Below are 18,732 nucleotides of genomic sequence, written 5' to 3'. Positions count from 1 at the left end.
ATTTTGTAAGACAACTAAGCAAATAGCCGTCTCTTTATTATGGTGACTATGAATAATCCTAGCATCTCCTTGATCAAATACTTCTGTTAGCTATTGTGTTAAGCATTTCATGTAAGTTTTCTCTTTGAGCTTCACAATAACCATGAACACAGGGTACTAGTACTTCTATGTTAAAGGAAAAAAATATTGTGGCTCTGACCAGGTATGGGATTTGACTGAAGTCACACAGGCTATAAAGCACTTAACGGGTTGGACTTCAAAGCCTATTGCCTTAGCCACAGTGAGAGCAGAAGCATAGCTTGGGCACTCACTTCCTTCTCAAGACTTGACATGAGTTCTGGAATATTCAGAAGACAGTCAGATGGGCCTTGGTCTCAGATCCTTTTCTCAGGCTGCTGGTCCAGAGCCCACAGCTCTTTGCACAGAAACCTAATTTTAGTACTTGTCACATTCCCTAACAGTTAACTAACATGCCAGGCATGGTGTGAATCTCTCCATCTATTTTCTCAACGGATCATCTCATGAGGTGAATGTGTGTGTGTGTGTGTGTGTGTATGTGTGCACACACACGCACGCATACATGTATCTGCCAGTGCTGAGGCCAGGTGCAGTTCCTGAGCTTTTGTGCTCAAGGCTAGAGCTCTACCACTTAAGCCACAGCTCCATTGTTGACATTGTTTTTTATTTTTTTGGCTGGAGGGGGGAGGGTGAGCACGGGTTCTGGTGGTTAATTGGAGATGAGAATCTCATGGACTTTCCTGCCTGGGTTGGCTTCCAACCACAATCCTCAGATCTCAGTCTCCTGAGTAGCTAGGAGTACAGTCATGAGCCACTGGCACCCAGCGATCATGGATTTTATTTTATATCCCCAGTGCCTTGTAGAGTGCCAGACACTCACTTAACCTTCAATGCTTCGTTGTTAAATAGATGCAAGGATGAGTAAGATGGATAGATAATGGAGGGGTGGACAGAAGTAGAGATAATGAAGGGATAGGTAAGATGGATAGATGATGGATAGGTAGAGGGAGAGAGAGAAAGGAGGGAAGGAAGAGAGATGGATGGAGGGCTGGGTGGGTAGAAGGAGAGAGGGAAGAAGGAAAGACTGATAAAGGGAAGGGGAGATAGAAGGATGGTTGGTTCAGAGTGCTATGAGCTTGAGGACACATGCTTCACTGATTTTCTTATCTCTGCTGTCCTCAGGTTTAAGTCCTAAGGACAGCCTTCCCCTCCTCAACGCTTGTCAAGACTCTATTCTATTTTATTCTATTTCAAGCCATCAGTCAAACTTGTCTGCCGTTCTTCTCCTCTGACTCATATGTTCACAATCTTTGCATCTCTTCACTTGGCACCACAGAGGCTTCTAGCCTGTATGTATGTGATCTGGGCCATTTACCAGTTTCAGGTCTCATCTTCTATTCTCTTTCTCATATACTGTGATCAGGCTACACTGGCCTTGATGTTCCTCACACACTCCAGCCATGCCCAGAATTCTTCACACTTACCATTTCCTTTTTAGAATGCTCTCCCCCCACCCCCAAATACCTGCATGGTACCCTTGCTTCCCTTGCTCAGTCTTTGTTTTGATACTGCTCTCTCAGTGAGCTGATTCACTCATCTATTTATTTTCCTCTACCGCAATGATCACCATTTGACCACCTGTGTGTTTCAAATGTTCACTTGTCTTGCTTTGCCTAAGTAGGGTAAGCTCCATGAAGGCAGGAAACATGGCTGTATGGCTCACCAAACACCTGCAACAGCATCCACTAACACACGGCATATATTTAGGATGATTTGATGAACCAAAAGACCATGTCCCAAGCATGTCTCAAGTAGAGGTGACATCCTGTATAGGGTTTGCTTGATAACCTGAGCATGACAATCTCTCTCATTCTTGCCCTTGGTGGCCTGGAAGTGAGGTGTACAGAAGGGCACAAACAGGAAGGCCAGAGTCCCTTACAGATAGGTTTCCAGGTGAGGGGAGCATCTCCTTACCGCCTTAGTGCACTGGACATCCTTCCCCAGCAGCCAGTTGAGTTCCAGATTTCCCTCCCCCTGGTAGCAGGACTGCAGGCGTTCCTTGATCTGCAGGTTGACGGCCCGGATGGGGAAGGCACAGAGCGCAGAGTCGTCGGGAGGATGGTGGTACTGCTTCTGCCCTTTGGAGAAGATGGCAAAGAGCACGTCATCCTGGCTGCTAATATTGAAGGCCTGGGCTAGGCCTACCCCAGGCTTGGCCAGGTAAGCGGCCTGTAGCAGGCGGTATTCCACCCCAGCGCGGGTACATCCAAAGGGCAGGGACACATAGGAGTGAAACTTAGGGTCATCCTTGCAGAGACGCACGATGCGTGAGGTGTAGAAGAGGTCTCCGGCCGAGTTGATGGCCACGCCCTCAGGGGTCTCGGGTTGGACAGTGAGGAAATAGACAAAGCCCCCACTGGCAAAGCCATAGATGTAGAAGATGTCAAAGTGGGAGACTAAGGCCAGGGTGTCGGAGGGGATCTTGATCAGGGAAGAGACAAAATCACTGTGGAGCTCGTAGTCAAGCATGGCCGAGGACTCGGGGTCCCGGGGCAGCTTCCGGCTGGACAGGGTGGGGAAGTAATCCTGCTTGCCATCCACCGCGGTGCCAATGAAGAGCTTGCCATCCTCGCCCTCAGAGCGCACGATCACGCCATACATGGTGCCCGTCTTGTTGACGCTGGACAGGTAATGCTCCTTTTTATGGGATGGCTCCACCAGGATGAAGAGGTCGTCCAGCCGCAGCAGCTTGCAGACCCCCTGGTAGAGGCTGCCGCAAGCCAGCAGGCGGTTCTCAGAGTAATCAATGATGAGAAGCTTGTTGACGTTGTTGGTCAGGGTGAGCACCTCGCTGCAGGGCTGCACGATGAGAGGTGGGTAGCACGATTTGTTGTCCTCTTCCGGCCCTGTCTTGTGAGCCACCTGGATGGTCAGGTTGCCCGTCAGCTTGTAGACTCGGTTGATGGCGCCCACATACACAGCCCCTGTCCCTCGGTGGACAGTCAAGTGGTTGAAGGTCCAGTCACGGTTCTCAGAATGGAAAGTACTGAACTGTGGCATGCCAGCAGCTGGAGTCAGCAGTACCCAGACCAGGGAAAGTAGAACCACAGACCAGCTGTCAGCCCAGGGCCAGGGCCTCCGCTGTTCCATCCTGAAGGGGGCGATGCTGAGGAGACAGTTCCTCCCTGTTCTACTCCACCTTCCTGGTTCAGCCCTCACATGGTTCTGTAAAACACAAGGCCCAATGGTCAGACAGGAAGTAAGCCGCCAGAGTGAATGGTATTCCTTGACCCAGGGCCCCCCACCGCCCAGTCTTGGCTAGCTCTGTGACTTCCATGTACACTTTGGGTTTTTCTATTTTTAACATACTTTCTCCTGCTTTGGGATGTTCAGGGAATCCTATTATCTATTTTTGGTCTGCAGCCTTTTATGCGGTATAATACTCTAAAAAGAAAATATCAACTGCACCAGAGCATCTCTATTTTTGTCCTCTTGAGACATCATCTTTTCTCTTTCAGAGAGGTTAAAAGGCTGTTCAAGTTTCACCCAGCCCGAGAACGCCAGTGTCAGGATCGAAACCGTCTTCCCCATCCACTCATCGTGTCAGAGTCCAGGTGAGTGGAAGGTTCTCATGGTTTCTAAAAGCTGGTTAGGAAGCACCTCCTTCTCCCCTTCCCACCCCCTTCCTGATGTCATAAACACAACTCCCTTTTTTCAGAGTCCCATTGCCACGTGCCACTGAGTTTTCTTCACTATCTCATTCTCCGTCATCCCGAGAGGGGTGAATAGCTGGTCACCCTGAATGATGAACCCCCCACTCTACCCCTGCCCCTGCTCCTGGGCTGCTTCTTCAGAAAGAAGCATCTCTAATCACTAGTGCTAAGACTTGTTGGAAGAGGGAAATAACTGTATGTAATAAGACTAGGATTCCACCCTCATGTCTGTAATCCTACTTCCTCAGCAGGCTGAGCTATGAGGATTGCAGATCAAAGCCAGCCTGGGCATGAAAGTCCAGGAGACTCTTATCTCCCATGAACCACCAGAAAACTGGAAGTGATGCTGTGGCTCGAAGTGGTAGAGCACTCGCCTTGTGCAAAAGAGCTCAAAGACGGTGCCTAGGCCCTGAGTTCACACCAAATGACCGACCAAAAAAAAAGAGATTAGGATTCTCACATGTGTCATTTGGGGTCCTGAAAAGCCCCTCAGGAGATGGACAACCTCCTTAACAGAAGGTCCTGAGGGAGCAGCTTCCGTCCTTGCTTATCTTCAGGCAGGATGACAGGAAGCAGGTCCCTGCTAGGAAGCCAGGCTGGCTGAGTCCAGCTCCCACCACCTGCAGGAGGAGCTCCGGTAGGGAATTTGTTGGGAGCTGCAGCAGTTTGGGAAGGGAGTGGAGACACTGAAGGATCGGTGTCATCCAGCTACCCCTGGGGTCTGGGACTGGTCAAACATGTGTGAAATCAGCCCCAGGCCTGAGTGGCCAGGCTTCCAGCCCCATCTTCATCCCCTGAGTACTTTACTTCTGTCTGCATTCCACCCAAAACTGCTTGGAGAGCAGGGTAAGGCTCCGGAGGAGCCTCCACAGAGAGCCTGGGCAAGGGATGGGAGGCCAGAGAAAGCATCTGTCTCCACCCCAGCTGTGCTGCCCCTGACTTCCAGTGTGGCAGTAATACCGGGAGGAGGAGGAGGAGGCAGTGAGTCTTCCAGAAGAGAGCTCTTCCCTCCAGCTGGACACATTTCCAGGCAACCTTCACAGACAAGTCCAGACACAACCCTGGGCACATGAGTTATCAAGAATGGAAACAGTCCAGCAAGACATGGAGAATTTGCTCCTAAGTGGATTCGGGGAGGCCTGTCTAGCCCCTTCAGCACCCCCCCCCCCAGTCTGGCTGGACCCTGTTATAATAAGAACAGTCTCCACTCTGAAAATCTCCTCCAACTCCCCCCCTCCCCTTATACTTTTAGACATTCCTCTTCCTGCTCTTCAGCTTTGCATCCTAGGGCTGGCAGCCACTATGGTGCCAAAGTTGGTCCCACCTGACTGGCTTCCTCCAACCAGGCTCCAGTGGGGTGTTCTGGGGTGACTCATGAGGCCCTGGGCTTCCTTGGAAAGAGGAAGGCAGCAACAGCATGCGGCTGTGGCTGACCTCAGCCGCTCTGACACAGCCCTTCCGGCCCCACGCACACAACACACACACCGGCAATGGCTCCCAACAGATCCAGCTTTCGGTTTGAAAACCAGAGGTTATTTTTAGCCATGTCCTGAGGCCGGTAGCAGGACGTGAATTCCTCAAGAGGAGCCGTGGAAAGGAAATAACAGAATCCTCAAATTCTCCAGCTGTGCAGGGAATTGCAAGAGGCCATGCCTGGCATGCCCCTCTCTCTGGGTTAGGGAAGCTCCTTGGACTACAGGTAAGAGTGGCAGGTCCCAGGAGGAGTAGTGAGGAGAAGGCTAATTGTCACCACATGGTGCTGGAGGCTTTTGTATTGGAGAAAATGCTCTGTGAGCCATGCTCACATTAAACTAGTGGGCTGTATATGCGCCTCTTTTCCCACAACGAACACCACATACCTTTACATGATGGATAGAGGTTTACATGAAAGGATTCGGTGTGAGGTTAAGATTGTCCATCTCACCTCCCAAATGACTTTTGTTGTTAAGCAGAAGTTGGGAGTGAGTTTGGGACCTTGGGCACGTCAGGTCTCACCTGCCTTTCTGTAGAATGGGGATAATTAGGGTACCTGGCTCATGAGAACAAATGTGCTCGTGTAAGGAAAACAGCCTGGTTGTTGGCACACACCGAGTGCTTCACGTATATGCGTTGTTACTTTATCACTGAAGCCTCTCTAGGAGATAGCACTTGAGAAATCTTGAAGAAGCCGAATTTCTTCTTTTGCTTGCATTCTATTCTTCCTTTTGTGGGATGAGTGCTATGAGTGGACCTTTGATTGATGCCCCCCTTGACTTAGTGACTGCTTAATCTAGGAAGCTAGAGACAGAAGAAAGGGAATAGACCCACGCTAATGTTCTCTGTCATACTATTGTACAAGTTCCAGCATTGCCTCTGCCTAGACTGGAGGAAGGCTAGTGGAGATGAAGGGATCCTTGAGATCTGGGTTGAGGATGGGAAAATTAGCTCCCTGAGGACTAGAAGGCTTGGAGCCCTCTATGGCAGGAAGAAGGAGGAAGACTCAGTAATCCTGGGTCATACTGTATCACTCACGAATTGTGTTTTGGCTTTGGACTGGCCTAGCTTGTTCCTGAGTCTATTTCTTGGTTTTAAAATAGAAGATATCTGAACTGGCCAATCTGTATCATTTCCCCTTCCAGAAATGACTCCCCGAGGCCTGGCTCCTAGAGTTCCTAGAGTCTGGGATGCAACAACAGTTGTGGTCCTTTTACCTATGAGGCTGATTCGGCCAGGAATTCTCAACAGATCACCACAGCTGGCCTGTTTTCCTCTCACCCCATTTAGTAGTATTGTTCTGGGACAGTCCGCTCCTGGTAACCAGCCAGGGAATTCATCCTTCCAGGCCTAGGGACCGCCCACCCTTGAGCAGCTGTCACTGAACCCTGGAGTCAAGAGGAAGCACCATCTCCTGACAGCAAGGGATGAGCAGGAGCTCGATCTATAGATTTCCCTACGTTGGGAATGGGGTTTTCATAAGGACAGCAACTGCAAGGACAAGTTGAGAGCTTCCGTCTGCCAAGACGGATGCATTCAAGAAGCTCTTCCAAAGAAGGGCCCAGGAGGCAAGGAGAGAAGGGAATGACACACACCTTTGTGCCTCTGAGGAGTGGCAGTGTGGTCACGGTTAAATGCATGAATGCTGAACTTAGATGCTTGGCTTCCAATGGAGACACATCTGTGTGTACTTGCTCAAGTTACTTAGCATTCTGGGATGCCATCTCTCCACCTCAATTGAGCTCAGGATTGGGATCTGCTCTTAGGATTACCATAATGACATCAATGCTAGAAAGCACTTACAACAGTGCCTGTTTCAAGTGTTCAAGATACATTAGCCTTCATTATGAGCAATTTGTTTGCGGATATTTCCAGCTCCTCACCGCCCTCCAATCCATGGAATTCTCCATCTTCAGTTTGAGGGAAGTCAGCGAACATATGTTTATGATAGTGATTATTTAATTTTTTCTATTAGCCCTCATTTTCTGCTAGTGTCAAAATTGCAAGTTTTCTTTGAGTAATTATGTTCTGTTCTTTCAGTCACATTGTTCTTTCTATCTAGTTTTGTGAGGTCACTTGTTGCATGCATTCTCATGCTCAACACCAGCTACGCCTCTGTTTTCCTCTCAGTGTCCCTCTCCTTCCTCTCTGCTCTCCAATGAGGCATGTTGTACCTGGACTCTTGCCTATCTGCAGACATCTTCCTCAGAGTGCCCCGGATGCCAAAGAGAGACCATGCTGGCCTCTTTGGGAAGCAGATGCCACTAAATATTTCATTTAGGGGCCTGAGAATACCTTCCTGATCAAGATCCAGGAGGCAGGCTTGTAGCCAGCCAGTGAAGGCATCAGATACCTTCCTGATCAGCTGCTACAGGTGTCAGTAGCAATACAGGGAGCAAATGGCAACCAGGCATTCCCAGTTCAGCTCAGAAGAGGGTTCTCTCCTGGCTGTCCTCTTCTGGTTGCTCTTTGTGGGGAGATCAAGGCACACAGGCTTCTGTGTTGGCATTAGATCTCTTATTGCAAAAGCTGGCTGGTAGGAGGAGAAGTGAGAGCAAGATATGACTTTGCCCAACTGGGTCAAAGGTCATGCTAGTAGATCGCATACCATTGGACCTACCCATTGCTCACTATAACCACTCTCTCCGTTGCTACATTCTCATCATCATCACCACCACCTTCGGCTCCACCATGGCACTGGTAAAGCAATAAGGTGCCTCTTTGTACGCCTACTAGGTGGTGCACACAGTAAGCATCTTGAGATGCACAGAGGTGGAAAGGCTAAGGGCAAGCATGACAGTGACTGCCACTCCCCTTTACCCTGTGACAGAGGGGAGTCTATCTTCTTCTCCCCAGTGATCTCTTTTCATCAGGTGGTCCTTGAGAGCAGAATGAGTGCTGAGGTCATTCTAATACATTTTTTTTGGTAAATGAAAAATCCAAAGCCTATAGAAAGGAAATACATTGTCTATGGTAACTCAAAATGAGTCTGGAGCCAGGCGCTGGTGGCTCACACCTATAATCCTAGCTACTCAGGAGGCTGAGATCTGAGGATCACGGTTCAAAGCCAGCCCGGGCAGGAAAGTCCGTGAGACTCTTATCTCCAGTAAACCACCAGAAAACCAGAAGTGGCGCTATGGCTCAAGTGGTAGAGTGCTGGCCTTGAGCTGAAGAGCTGAGGGACAGCAGCCAGGCCCAGAGTTCAAGCCCCATAACTGACAAAAAAGAAAGAAGAAAAAAAAAGAGCCTGGGACAGGCTGAAACCAGAACTTAGACCTTGTGACCAAATACCTAGGCTTTCTTCCATTGTAGGTGGAAGGATCCTAGAGATATGCTGTGTCTCAGGGCTGTCCTGTCTGGGCCATAATGAAGTGGCCCTGTGATGGGGACAAGGGAGTGTAACATTGAGCTGGGACAGAGAGATGGTACTCAGGGAAAGACTCAGAGGCCAGGGATGAGGAGACATAGATAAAGGAGAGGCAGTGGGAATTCTTCCCTTCCCAGTAGTGGAGAGTGACCGCCTCTGACCTCCTTCAGCCGAGGGATTCCCAGGAAAATGCCAAACTCAGGAATGTGGCCCGCACTGTGTCTTTGGAGCTAGGTGTCCTCTTGGTATCCTGTTTCTCCTCCTACCTGGTTCTAGATCCCTTCACAAACAGGTCAGATTTAGTCCCAGCACAGAAAGCCTCTTCTCCCCAAAGAGTTAAGATTGCAGGAAAAGGGACTGGAGTTAGATATTAAGATGGGCACCCTGCCTAGAGAAGACCACTGGAGCAGACTGCCAAGGAGCACCGGAATTTTCTGATTGGTCCTGATGATGTCTAAAGGTTTCTTCTCATCTCAGTTTCCTATGAATGCAAATCCACACCGGATGAGATGTCTCAGCTTGAGACCCCCGAGGCCTCTGATCACTTCTGTGGGTGGGGCAGCGGGGAAGGATCTGCCTCCCCATCTCCTGCAGCAGGTGAACGTGCGCACGCCACCCCAGAGGAAGTCCAGACATGTTGGGGAGCACAAGGTGAGTGAGAGGGCGAATGCAAAGGCCTCTGGGAATGCCAACAGCTGAAAGGCCTCAATTAGACTGAAAGGAGTTATCTGGTATTTAAATAATTATTAGATTGAAGGAATAATCATGGGTTTCGGCTGATTTCTCCCCCCCCACTATCACCCCGATGGTGTCTATAATATTATTATTCAACTGCCCATGATTCTCATTGAGAAGAGACCAAGGAGGGAAGAGAGAGCGGGAGGGGGGGGGGGCAGAGACAGAGACAGAGAGAGACAGCAGGAGGAAGGAGAGAGCAGGAGGGAGGGAGAGACGAGGGAGGGAGGGAAGGGGAGGGGGAGGGGCTCATTTAATCTCCCTGTGACAGGACTGCAGGAGGTACGATTAGTCTTTTTCTTATTTCAGCTGTCACTCATCCACAGACACCAAGATTGTTATTAGCGTATTTTATGCACGCGATTTAAAGCAAAAGGGGGGGGAGGGGCACGGGGAGAGGAAGAATTTCCAAGGGAACATAACGGGACCAAAGGAACAATTTAGATGTCACTACTATACCAGCTGCGTTTGCTTCATTAATCGAATGTCATTTTCCTCCTAGAGGCTGCACTGTTATGTGAAGCTAAGTGGCTAGGCCTGGCCCCAAAGCAGGGGAGAAGAGAGAGAGCTGAGGAAACATGGGTTGTGCTGACATATATACCCCTGGCAAGGTGACCTGCATAATTTCTAGGCCCTTCTGGAGTGGGGGTGGGGGTTCAAGACAACCTGGGGCAGCAGTTCCTTCCTGGCCACCCTCTATGGCTATGAAAGGATAGATCCCAACTTGTCAGAGATGTGGGCTCTTTTGCAGTGGGATAAACTGGAGTTTATCTTTAGTAACCAGGTTGCCAGAGAAGGTAACTGGGGAGATTAAACTGTCTTCATCAGTGATGAAGGAAGACTCCACATACCAAGGTGGGGAGCGGTGAGGAACCTCCTCCCCCCCCCCCCCCCCATCAAGGCAGGTATAACTCTCTCCTCCAGAAAGGCTCATGGAAGCCTGGCATGGTGGCTTGAGCCGTCAGCCTATCTATCCAGGAATCATAAATAGAAGGTCATGACTCAGGCTTGCGTGGGCCAAATGCAGGACCCTATTTAGAAAGGAAAAAAATAATAATGGAGACAGAAACAGGGCTGTTGGAATGGATCAAGTGGTAGAGTGCCTGCCTGGCACGTGCAAGACTCTGAGTTCAAATCCAAGTACTCTTAGATGGCACGAAAGAGCATGACAGGGACACATTTTGGACCTCTCCCATGCTGCACAGAGGCCGGGCAAAAGGTGTAAGAAACCAAGAACGTTATGGGTTCAATGATCTCGTCTTAGAATTCCTGTTGTACAGCCCTAACCCCTGGGATCTCAGAATATTATATGTTTGAATAAAGGATCTCTAGCGAGCTAATCAAATTAACATGAGATGTGAGAGTAAGTGCAAATCCAAGATGGCTACTGTCCTCATAGCAAGAGTCAGTGTGGCAACTGAATGGGGGCAAAGAGACGGAGAGAGAGACCCACAAAGGGAGGGCAATGTGAAGACACAGGGAGAAAATGTCACCTCCATACCAAGGACAGAGACCTGAAGCAGACAGACCCTTCCCTCCTAGTCCCTCACAGCATTCAACGCCTCAGTCCCCTCAGTATGGGACTTCCCAACCTCCATAATACATAGAAAAGATCAGTGTGTTATTGAAGCCACCCAGTCGCCGCAGAACTTCAAACTAATGAATATAGTAGGAAGCAACCATGGACTCTTAACTTTTTGGATCAAGAGCTGCCTTTTCACCTTGACAATAAAATTAAAAAAAAGAAAGAAAGGTGTGGTGGCATGCATACAAGTGAGTGCTTACATCTGTGTGTACACACGTGTGCACATGCACTACACATACTTGTGGGGAGTGGCAGGAAACATAGATATTCCCAAACCATGCTTGCAAACCATGCTTCTCCGTGCTCGCCCATCACCCCTGGGAACAGCAGCCACAGGAACCCATGTGCTCTGGCCTGCAAGGCTTTGGGGAGACGATTAGGAGGCCCTGATGTCAATTTTTCCTGCCAAGTGGCTCTTACCCTTCTTTAGCCTCTCCTTGTCTCCATTCATCCTCACGCCTGCTCAGAGAGTGACTACGATGGAAGATTCTGTGAGGGACCTCCCCTCCCATGGAGCCACCTCCTTCCACTCCCACTCCAGCCCCTCTTCCACCATGAGCCCTGATCTTCTCCCATTGCTTTGCATACCAGGGAGAGTCTCTTGGTGCCCCACCCCTCCACCCCAGGTCTCTCCGTGGGCACTGATGGAGCCCTGGAAACCACTCGAGTTCTCCCAGGGCTTTAGCGAAACATCCAGTGTTTGTCCTTGCCTTGCCCAGGCTATAAAAGTTTGGAGTTGTCTCCCTGAATTATGAAGGGTTCCAAGACGTGCGCTCAGCAGAGGGGCTCGTGGGCAGGGGGTGGAGAGGCCCTGTTCTTTTCTAGGACACGGCTGGTCTGGCTTTGCAAAGTCAAAACAAGATTCATTACCTTGGGGCCGGGAGCAGGGAGATACACTGCCTGACCCTGCAGACCCGCCCCATATGTCATGGGCCTGTCAGAAATCTCCCAGAATTCCCTTTATTATCTAAAGGTCGCCACCCGGGCAGAGCTGAGAGAGCCGCACGGTATAAACTAAACTACAAGAGCAATCAATTTCAAGCAGCTGCCTTCCCTGCCACCCCGATTCTGTCCCCCACTTTTTCAGACTCTGCCCTCTTCAACCCTCTTTGGGGGAGGGCCAGGGAGAAGCGCTGCCTTGCTGTGACCACCTCCCCCCGTGGACCAAAAAGAATCAAGGGGGAATTACCAGGGCTGGAGGTTGAAAGAAAGGGGTCTTAGGTGTGCACCTGCCTTCTGCACTAAGAGGGTCTGAAAAGGTCACCCCTCCTGGTCTCTGACCTTAAGCAGGGCCCTGTCAAAACTATTTTAGCTTACTATTTATTTCTTTTCTTTCTTGCTTTTTGCTTTTTTGCTATTCTGTAGGCACAACTGGATCTGAGGGCAGGAAAGGCAACTCCCAGGCGCTTTCCAAAAGCAAGAAAAAGGCACAGGAGGAGGATGTGGCTTTGCTCAGTCAGGTCAAAATTCCTGTTTGGAGACCTCATGTGGACCGCACGTAGCAAAATAATAAGAATTCCCATGTATTTTCTATCATAAAGCCAGTGGAGACAAACCACGATTCCGATGAGCTATCTGCCACATGCTAGCTTTGAACTGGATTGTATTCTTGATCATTTTGTGGCGCACCTTCAAGGTGGGTTTGACAATTGCACACCCATTCCACAGATGAAGTAACTGAGTCTCAGCATGCTTGAAACTCTTAGCTGGAATCATTTCACTAGGACACAGAGCTTTCCCTGATAGTCTATATTGCCTAGATTTTTTTTTCCAAATTATTTTTCAGCCAAGTTCTTTTTATCAACAATCTAGGGAAGCTTGCCCTGATGTTACAACTTGGTGAATGCTTCAGAGGTTGAGTCTTGAGTTCCATAGCCCCATTTATGTCTCTTATTTTGGTAAGAAAGTAGGAATGGGTTTGGGGCTGGCAGAAGTTGTGGTTAACGTTGACCAGATGAAGTCTAGGGGGTGTTTTGTGGTCAGAGGTCCATTAGAGGACAGTTAACTTCCAAGGTAATCCCACAGGATCCTTTCAGGAGCCTGGGGGGTGTGGCCTTCTCCTCATTCTGTCCTTATTGAGTAAAAGAGAGCCAGGGCCTCCTGGAGATTAAATTGGGGCAGGAGAGCAGGGTTAAAAAGTGTCCAACTGAATGATTAAACAAATTACAGTTATTCCACATAATGGCATATTATGCTGCCATTAAACATAATGTTTTCAAAGAATAATGACACAGCTCCGGTCCACACCAGTGGGAGGGAGAAGGGGAAACAAAAGATCAGGGAAGAAAACGCCAAACAAGGCACCAGGCATTCGGCTCAACTCTCAGTCCATGGCCGATCTGAAAACTCTACTAACTTTCCCCTGAATCTGCCCACATATTTTTCTTCCCAAGGGGAAAAAAAACATGTGAAGGCCCCCAGAGACCCAGATTAGGCAATTCCTGCTTGCTCTCCCACACACTCCCTCCTTCCTGTCTGGCTTCAAAACCTATGCAGCCCCACGCCAGGGAAAGTGGCTTTTAGGCCAGGTCAAGGTGCAATACTTGGTGCTGTTTGTTTCTAGAAGCTAGAGTTTCCCCAGGGTTCAAAAGTACAGCCTCCTCCCCCAGAAGCTCACTGCTGTGACCCACTGAAGGGATAAAGGACATCACCTTCTTGCCATCCAGGCCTTCTCTGCAACTGGCCACAGTGGAAGCCACTGGCATCCAGGCACAAACATCCTGCAAGGTGTGTCTCATGTAGCTTCATTTCCTGTCCCACAGTTCCCTTGTTTGGCCCTGCCAGGCGTATGGGTCAAGTTCAAGACTTGGCTATGGAAATACCTCCCGTGGCTTTCTGCTGTTGCCCACATAGGCTTAGAACTCTGAATGTCCCAAGTTCATGATCTACCCAGTTGGCTCACTGGTATTTCTCATTTCACTGTCTCTCTTCCAGAGAGACTCCACTCCCAGCAAACCAGTTTGTTTTCTTCTTTGTCCCTCAAAACACTCACTTGGTTTCACTGTGTTCATCTCTACTTTCTTCTTTGTGGCTACAAACCCTGCCCATTCTTCAAAGCCCCCTCTCTTCTGAAATGAATGTAAGATTGCTGAGCTGCGCTGGCTCTTTCAACCCCATCGAGACAGAGCCTCTCTGAGGGCAGGAATAAAACCCAGTCCATCATAGCCTGCTGGGCAGGGTTAGCAGAATGATCTCTGCTCAGTCTGAATGATGGCGGAGACAGAGGATCTGATTTGCTTTTTCTTGGCTGACACTATCTCTGCTAGTCTGCTCTAAGAAATGACTTGCCAATGATGTTAAGCACAGAGGTTTGTCATAACTGATCTTGTGGGACAAGTGGAAAGAGTAGGGAACTGTTTGGGAAGGATCCTGGCTATGAGCAAATCACTGGGCGAGGAGAAAGATGGAGAAGAATGGGAAGATAACAGCTCTGGCATAGAAGGCACAGTCCAGATTTGTGCAGTAAGAGTCTTAGGAAGCTCTGGAGCCACAAGCCATGTAATGATGTCAGAAACACAGAACAATAAAAAAGAAAGAAAGAAAGCAAAACAGAGAAGAGACCGTGGCTTTTGGAGACACGCCTGCGTTCAAGCCTTCCTCGGCCACCTGCCAGTTGGGTGACCTTGTATATATATTATTTGACCTTTTGGAGGGAGCTTCTCTTCTCCCTCTGTAAACAACACTTCACAGGGTTGTGGTGAGAATCGATGAGATAATGGAGGATAGGAAATTGTATTGTAAACTTTACAGCTCTGGATAAACACCAGTTATTCTTGTTTCTGTTTGGGGGGGAAACACTGTTCAAGGGCATCCTCTCCTTGGCAGGGATGGCTGCTCCAATGTCAAAGGCCGCGTTTCAGCTCAGGTGAGGGGTGACTACCATTCAGGCAAGCATGGTGGAGGTCCAGCCCTCTTGGATGGAACTGGCATCGAAGGTCCAGTGCTGTCCCATACTGGTCTTCAGATGGCCATTGCCCTTTCTACCAGTCTGCTGGCCAAAGCATGGCTGAGTCATCCCTCCTATCTCCTAATGATCTCGGAGTGACTTATGGATAGTGTGTGATACCCTGCTCAGACAGCTGTAGCGGGAAAGAAGGGAGCAAGGAAGGAAGGAAGGAGGAGGAGGAAGGAGTCGCTGAGATAATGACCTGGTTAACCAGAACTTATGTTCTCTGGGCTCTTCCTACCCGGGGTCTGTTTCTGAGCTCCAGATGAAGTTCTTCTTCCTCCCTGTGTCCCCTGCCTCTCCTCTCCAGTGCTTTTCTGAACCAACATCCAGTCTTAGGATTTGAAGCTGTACCGTTCCACGAGGAAGCATCTTCAACAGCTCATGCCCCACCCCGTTCCCTTGCATCTTCAGCTCCAATTCTTTTCCCCTGTGTCTGCGACTCCAGCTCTTGCAGAACAGACCCTGAGTTGTGGAGCAGTCTCACTTAGGTTCACCCTCACTTAGGCTCCCATACCTAGCAAGGGGAAGTACGGTGGAGCTGGAGGAAAGAGACTCATGGAAAGGGAAGGGGTGGGTGAGACTCCAGGCAGAAAGAAGTCTGTTGGCTTTAGGGCCTCCTCTATGCCAGGATGCACAGGCACTTGACCTGGAGGACCCTGAACCTGCAATGCCACCATCCCTTGGCAAGGAACTGGGAGGAGACAGACTTTGGAGGCCCTTGTGTGTGGCGGGGGAGTGGACTAAGACATCCAAGAGCACCCAGCCCTCCGGTGAGGGAAAGCGAAGGGTACAATTATCAGAGAGGCTGAGACAGGCCAAGAGGAATGTGCTGAAGGGAAGCAGGGGCCACAGGGGGAGGACGGGGCAGGGGGGGGGGAACGGGGGGGGGGGGAAGGGGAGGACTGGAGATGAAAAGAGCTGCCTGGGTGAGACTCAGGAGCAGGATGATGAATGGGGTGTGTGAGAGAAGCCTGGAAAAGGGTAAACAGCCAGGAGGGAGCTGGGAGAGCCCCGGGGAGGGAGGGAAGGGCGAGGAGAAAGAATGTGGGGGTCAAAGAGCAAAGAAAACGCTCCAGCCGTGATTGACTCAAGATCCAGCACATTATGCATCCCATACCCAGACCCGCGCTTGCGTGCTGACAGATGTGCATTCGGCCCTCCTCCGTGCCATGCACCAAGGAGCAAATCTGCCTCCTTCTACACCTTTCCTATCCGGGATCCAAACCTATTCCTGTAATGTCCCATGACTATGCTCCTTGTCCAAGCTTGTGAGGTCAAGTGGCCCCCATACCGCCATTACAGCTGGTGAGGCTCGGGGACCCTCAAGGCTACCTGCTCCAGCAGAGGAATCAAACATGGCACCTGCTTCTCTAATGCCTATCGCTGCAGATGTTACCAATGGGTAACTCCAAGGAGAAATCATCTTCTCCAGAGGGCTTGCTTCCACCTGGGCAGTTTTGTGCCCAGCGTTGGGGATAGCCTAACATCACTCTGGGATTAGAGGTTGTATATCAAAAGCAGCCACTCAAAGTTGAGGTCTTGGGGACTTGAATGCCACTTGGCTCTGGTCCAGCTTTGGCTGGTAGGAAGGAGGCCTGGAAACGGCGCTTAGGAGCTCACACAGGTGGTGGCAGATGGAAAGAATCCAGAAGCTTGAATTTAGGTAGAAAGGGGGCCAAGAGTGACCAAAGGTGACCCTGTGGTGGGTTGATCTGGCCTTAGCAGTGGGCAGAAAGCTTGCTGCCAGAGCTCTTCTGAAGACCACAGCTTTGCCACCGTCTCTGCAGACAGGCCGAGATGCATATGGCTCAGATCTGCCTTTGTGGGCCTCTCCCCCCTCCCTGCCCGCCCCCCCCCCCCCCCACGCCACTACCCTCAACTTCTAGCTCTCAGCCCCTGCCCCGGCCTCACTGCTCTTCAATCCCCAACCGTGGCAGATCGCTGATTAATTCAGGGCTGTTTAATAACCCTTCTATTTCGATGAAACAAGCTGTCTTGTTTTCTTTATTTTTAACACCGACTTTCGTTTCTTTGCTAAGCATCTTACTGTCATTTAAATTTCTCTGTCTCCAACCAAGCTGATAATAGACTGGATTGAGCAGCTGCTTCAGTCCTGTTTATGACAATGATTAGAAGTTAGAACTGTGCAAGCAGAGAATGGACCAAATCTCACTTCAGTGGGTCTGCCCCTGCTTGGAGAGCGAGTGCTAATTTTAACATGATTAGTAGAACTCTGGCTCCAGGGGAGACAGGGTTAATCCCAGCCCAGTCTTCCTGGCACCCCACTCTCAGGCCAGGTGTGAGACCTACTTCTGCTTACTGGGGAATTAAGGTCAGTAGCCCCGGGACATTCATAAGGACCTGACACTCCATTCTACTTCTCTTTTCCTGTGGGGAATTTGCTGCAGCAAAGCTGGAGACTGGGGCTGGAAGGGCTTACAGAGACCAGGGGCATCTCAGCAATCAGACACACTCCCCTACTGGACGTCTGATTATCTTCCAACCTGTGCTGAATTCTCCAAAGTCATGTCGTGCTCACTCATGCCCTCTGGAACTTGTGCCCCTTGGGGTGGAGCGACTCTGGTTCACCTCTTGTCTTCTGTCCTCCAATACCTACTATCAAACTTACATAGCCCAAATTTCAGAGCACAATCTCTAGCATTCTCTCTGCCAAGTGGTCAGTTCCTCCAGAGCTGAGAGAGTGACTCGATTTCAACCCATTATACCTGGTGCACAGCAGGTATCTGTAAGTATTTGTTCAAATGAAATGATGTGCTTGCAAATTCAAACTCCTTACAAGGAATACACCTTCCCCCTCCCGCTTTACTTGTATAGGCTTTTGGTGACACTTTCTATTTTTTTTTCTCTGTTTAGATGAATATTTTGCCCTCCTTTAGATAAATATTTTGTCTTCCTTTTCCCACAAGACCCTCCAAGGACTGGGGATATGTCCCCAACGCTGGGGACATCAGAAGAAATCTGTCAAGTGACCTGGACTAGTCTTCTGGATCTAGTTCCCCCTTGATTACTCTCTGGGTCGGGCCTGGCTGCCCGGGAAAGCGCACAGGTGCATGGTGCGCAAACCTTGGCAGTCTGATTACCGGCTCCCTCTTCCCCCTCACCCCCACCCCTGGCACCCCAGCCATTTCATGAGAGTCGAGTTAGAAGGGAGCTCTCTGTCTGTGCTCCCAGCCAGCACAGTCTGCAGGCAGCTGCTCGGGTCATTGTCTCAGCCTCTTCAAGTTGTGAATGCTGAGTCTATAGAGACGGAAACACAAACAGTACCCACAGAGCCTCTCGGGGAGGGAGGGGGCAGCTTGGTCTTGCCAGGGCCATTGACTGTGCAAATAGCAAGGCTCGCTGGAGATGGATGGAGGAAAGCTGGTTGGAGCTATTGAAGGGAGGGAGGGGCCTTCTCCACCGCGCTGCCCAGCACCAGGAGAGGCAGGGTGTATGTATGAAAGGCCCAACAGATGGGTAGAGGTGGGATCTGGTGACTTCTCCTGGAAGATACTGCTTCAGTATGTCCGCCCAAACCTAAGGGACAGAGAGATGGGAGCCATCACCAGGGACAGAGTGTGGAAGCAAGTATCCAGAAAAGCGAGTGGCTAAGTAGGCAGATCAAGAGAATGTGCTGATGAGACCAGGGCAAACAAACCTCCCAGCAACTAGAGAGCAGCGAATGGCGCCTCGCTGTGTGGCCCGGGGTAATCCACTTACCCAGTTTGGACTTGGGTTTCAGGCTATTATTTGGGCCTAGATAAAAGCTGCTATCAAATACTCAGAAACATTCCTCAAGTATTCTACATAGAATACCTATTTCTTTTGAAATTCAAGCTGTTTTTTTTTAAAGTAATATTTGGAAAAGAAATACAAAGCACACCCTCTTCTC

General features: G+C 49.9%; 1 protein-coding gene across 1 annotated transcript in view; it reads right to left on the bottom strand.

The window, feature by feature from the left end:
- The window catches only part of Plxna2 (plexin A2), a 195,293-nt gene extending 192,050 nt beyond the window's left edge, over positions 1 to 3,243 (bottom strand). The window contains exon 1 of the mRNA XM_042681944.1: positions 1,993 to 3,243. Within this exon, the coding sequence (XP_042537878.1) occupies positions 1,993 to 3,168 (1,176 nt within the window). The 5' untranslated portion in view covers positions 3,169 to 3,243. The remainder of the gene's footprint in view (positions 1 to 1,992) is intronic.
- Positions 3,244 to 18,732: the final 15,489 nt, after the last annotated feature.

Source organism: Dipodomys spectabilis, unplaced genomic scaffold, assembly GCF_019054845.1.
Source record: "Dipodomys spectabilis isolate Male_0828 unplaced genomic scaffold, ASM1905484v1 ptg000069l, whole genome shotgun sequence".
Classification (NCBI taxonomy): Eukaryota; Metazoa; Chordata; class Mammalia; order Rodentia; family Heteromyidae; genus Dipodomys; species Dipodomys spectabilis.
Note: the sequence above shows the minus strand (reverse complement) of the source record. Positions and strands in the feature narration are given on the sequence as shown.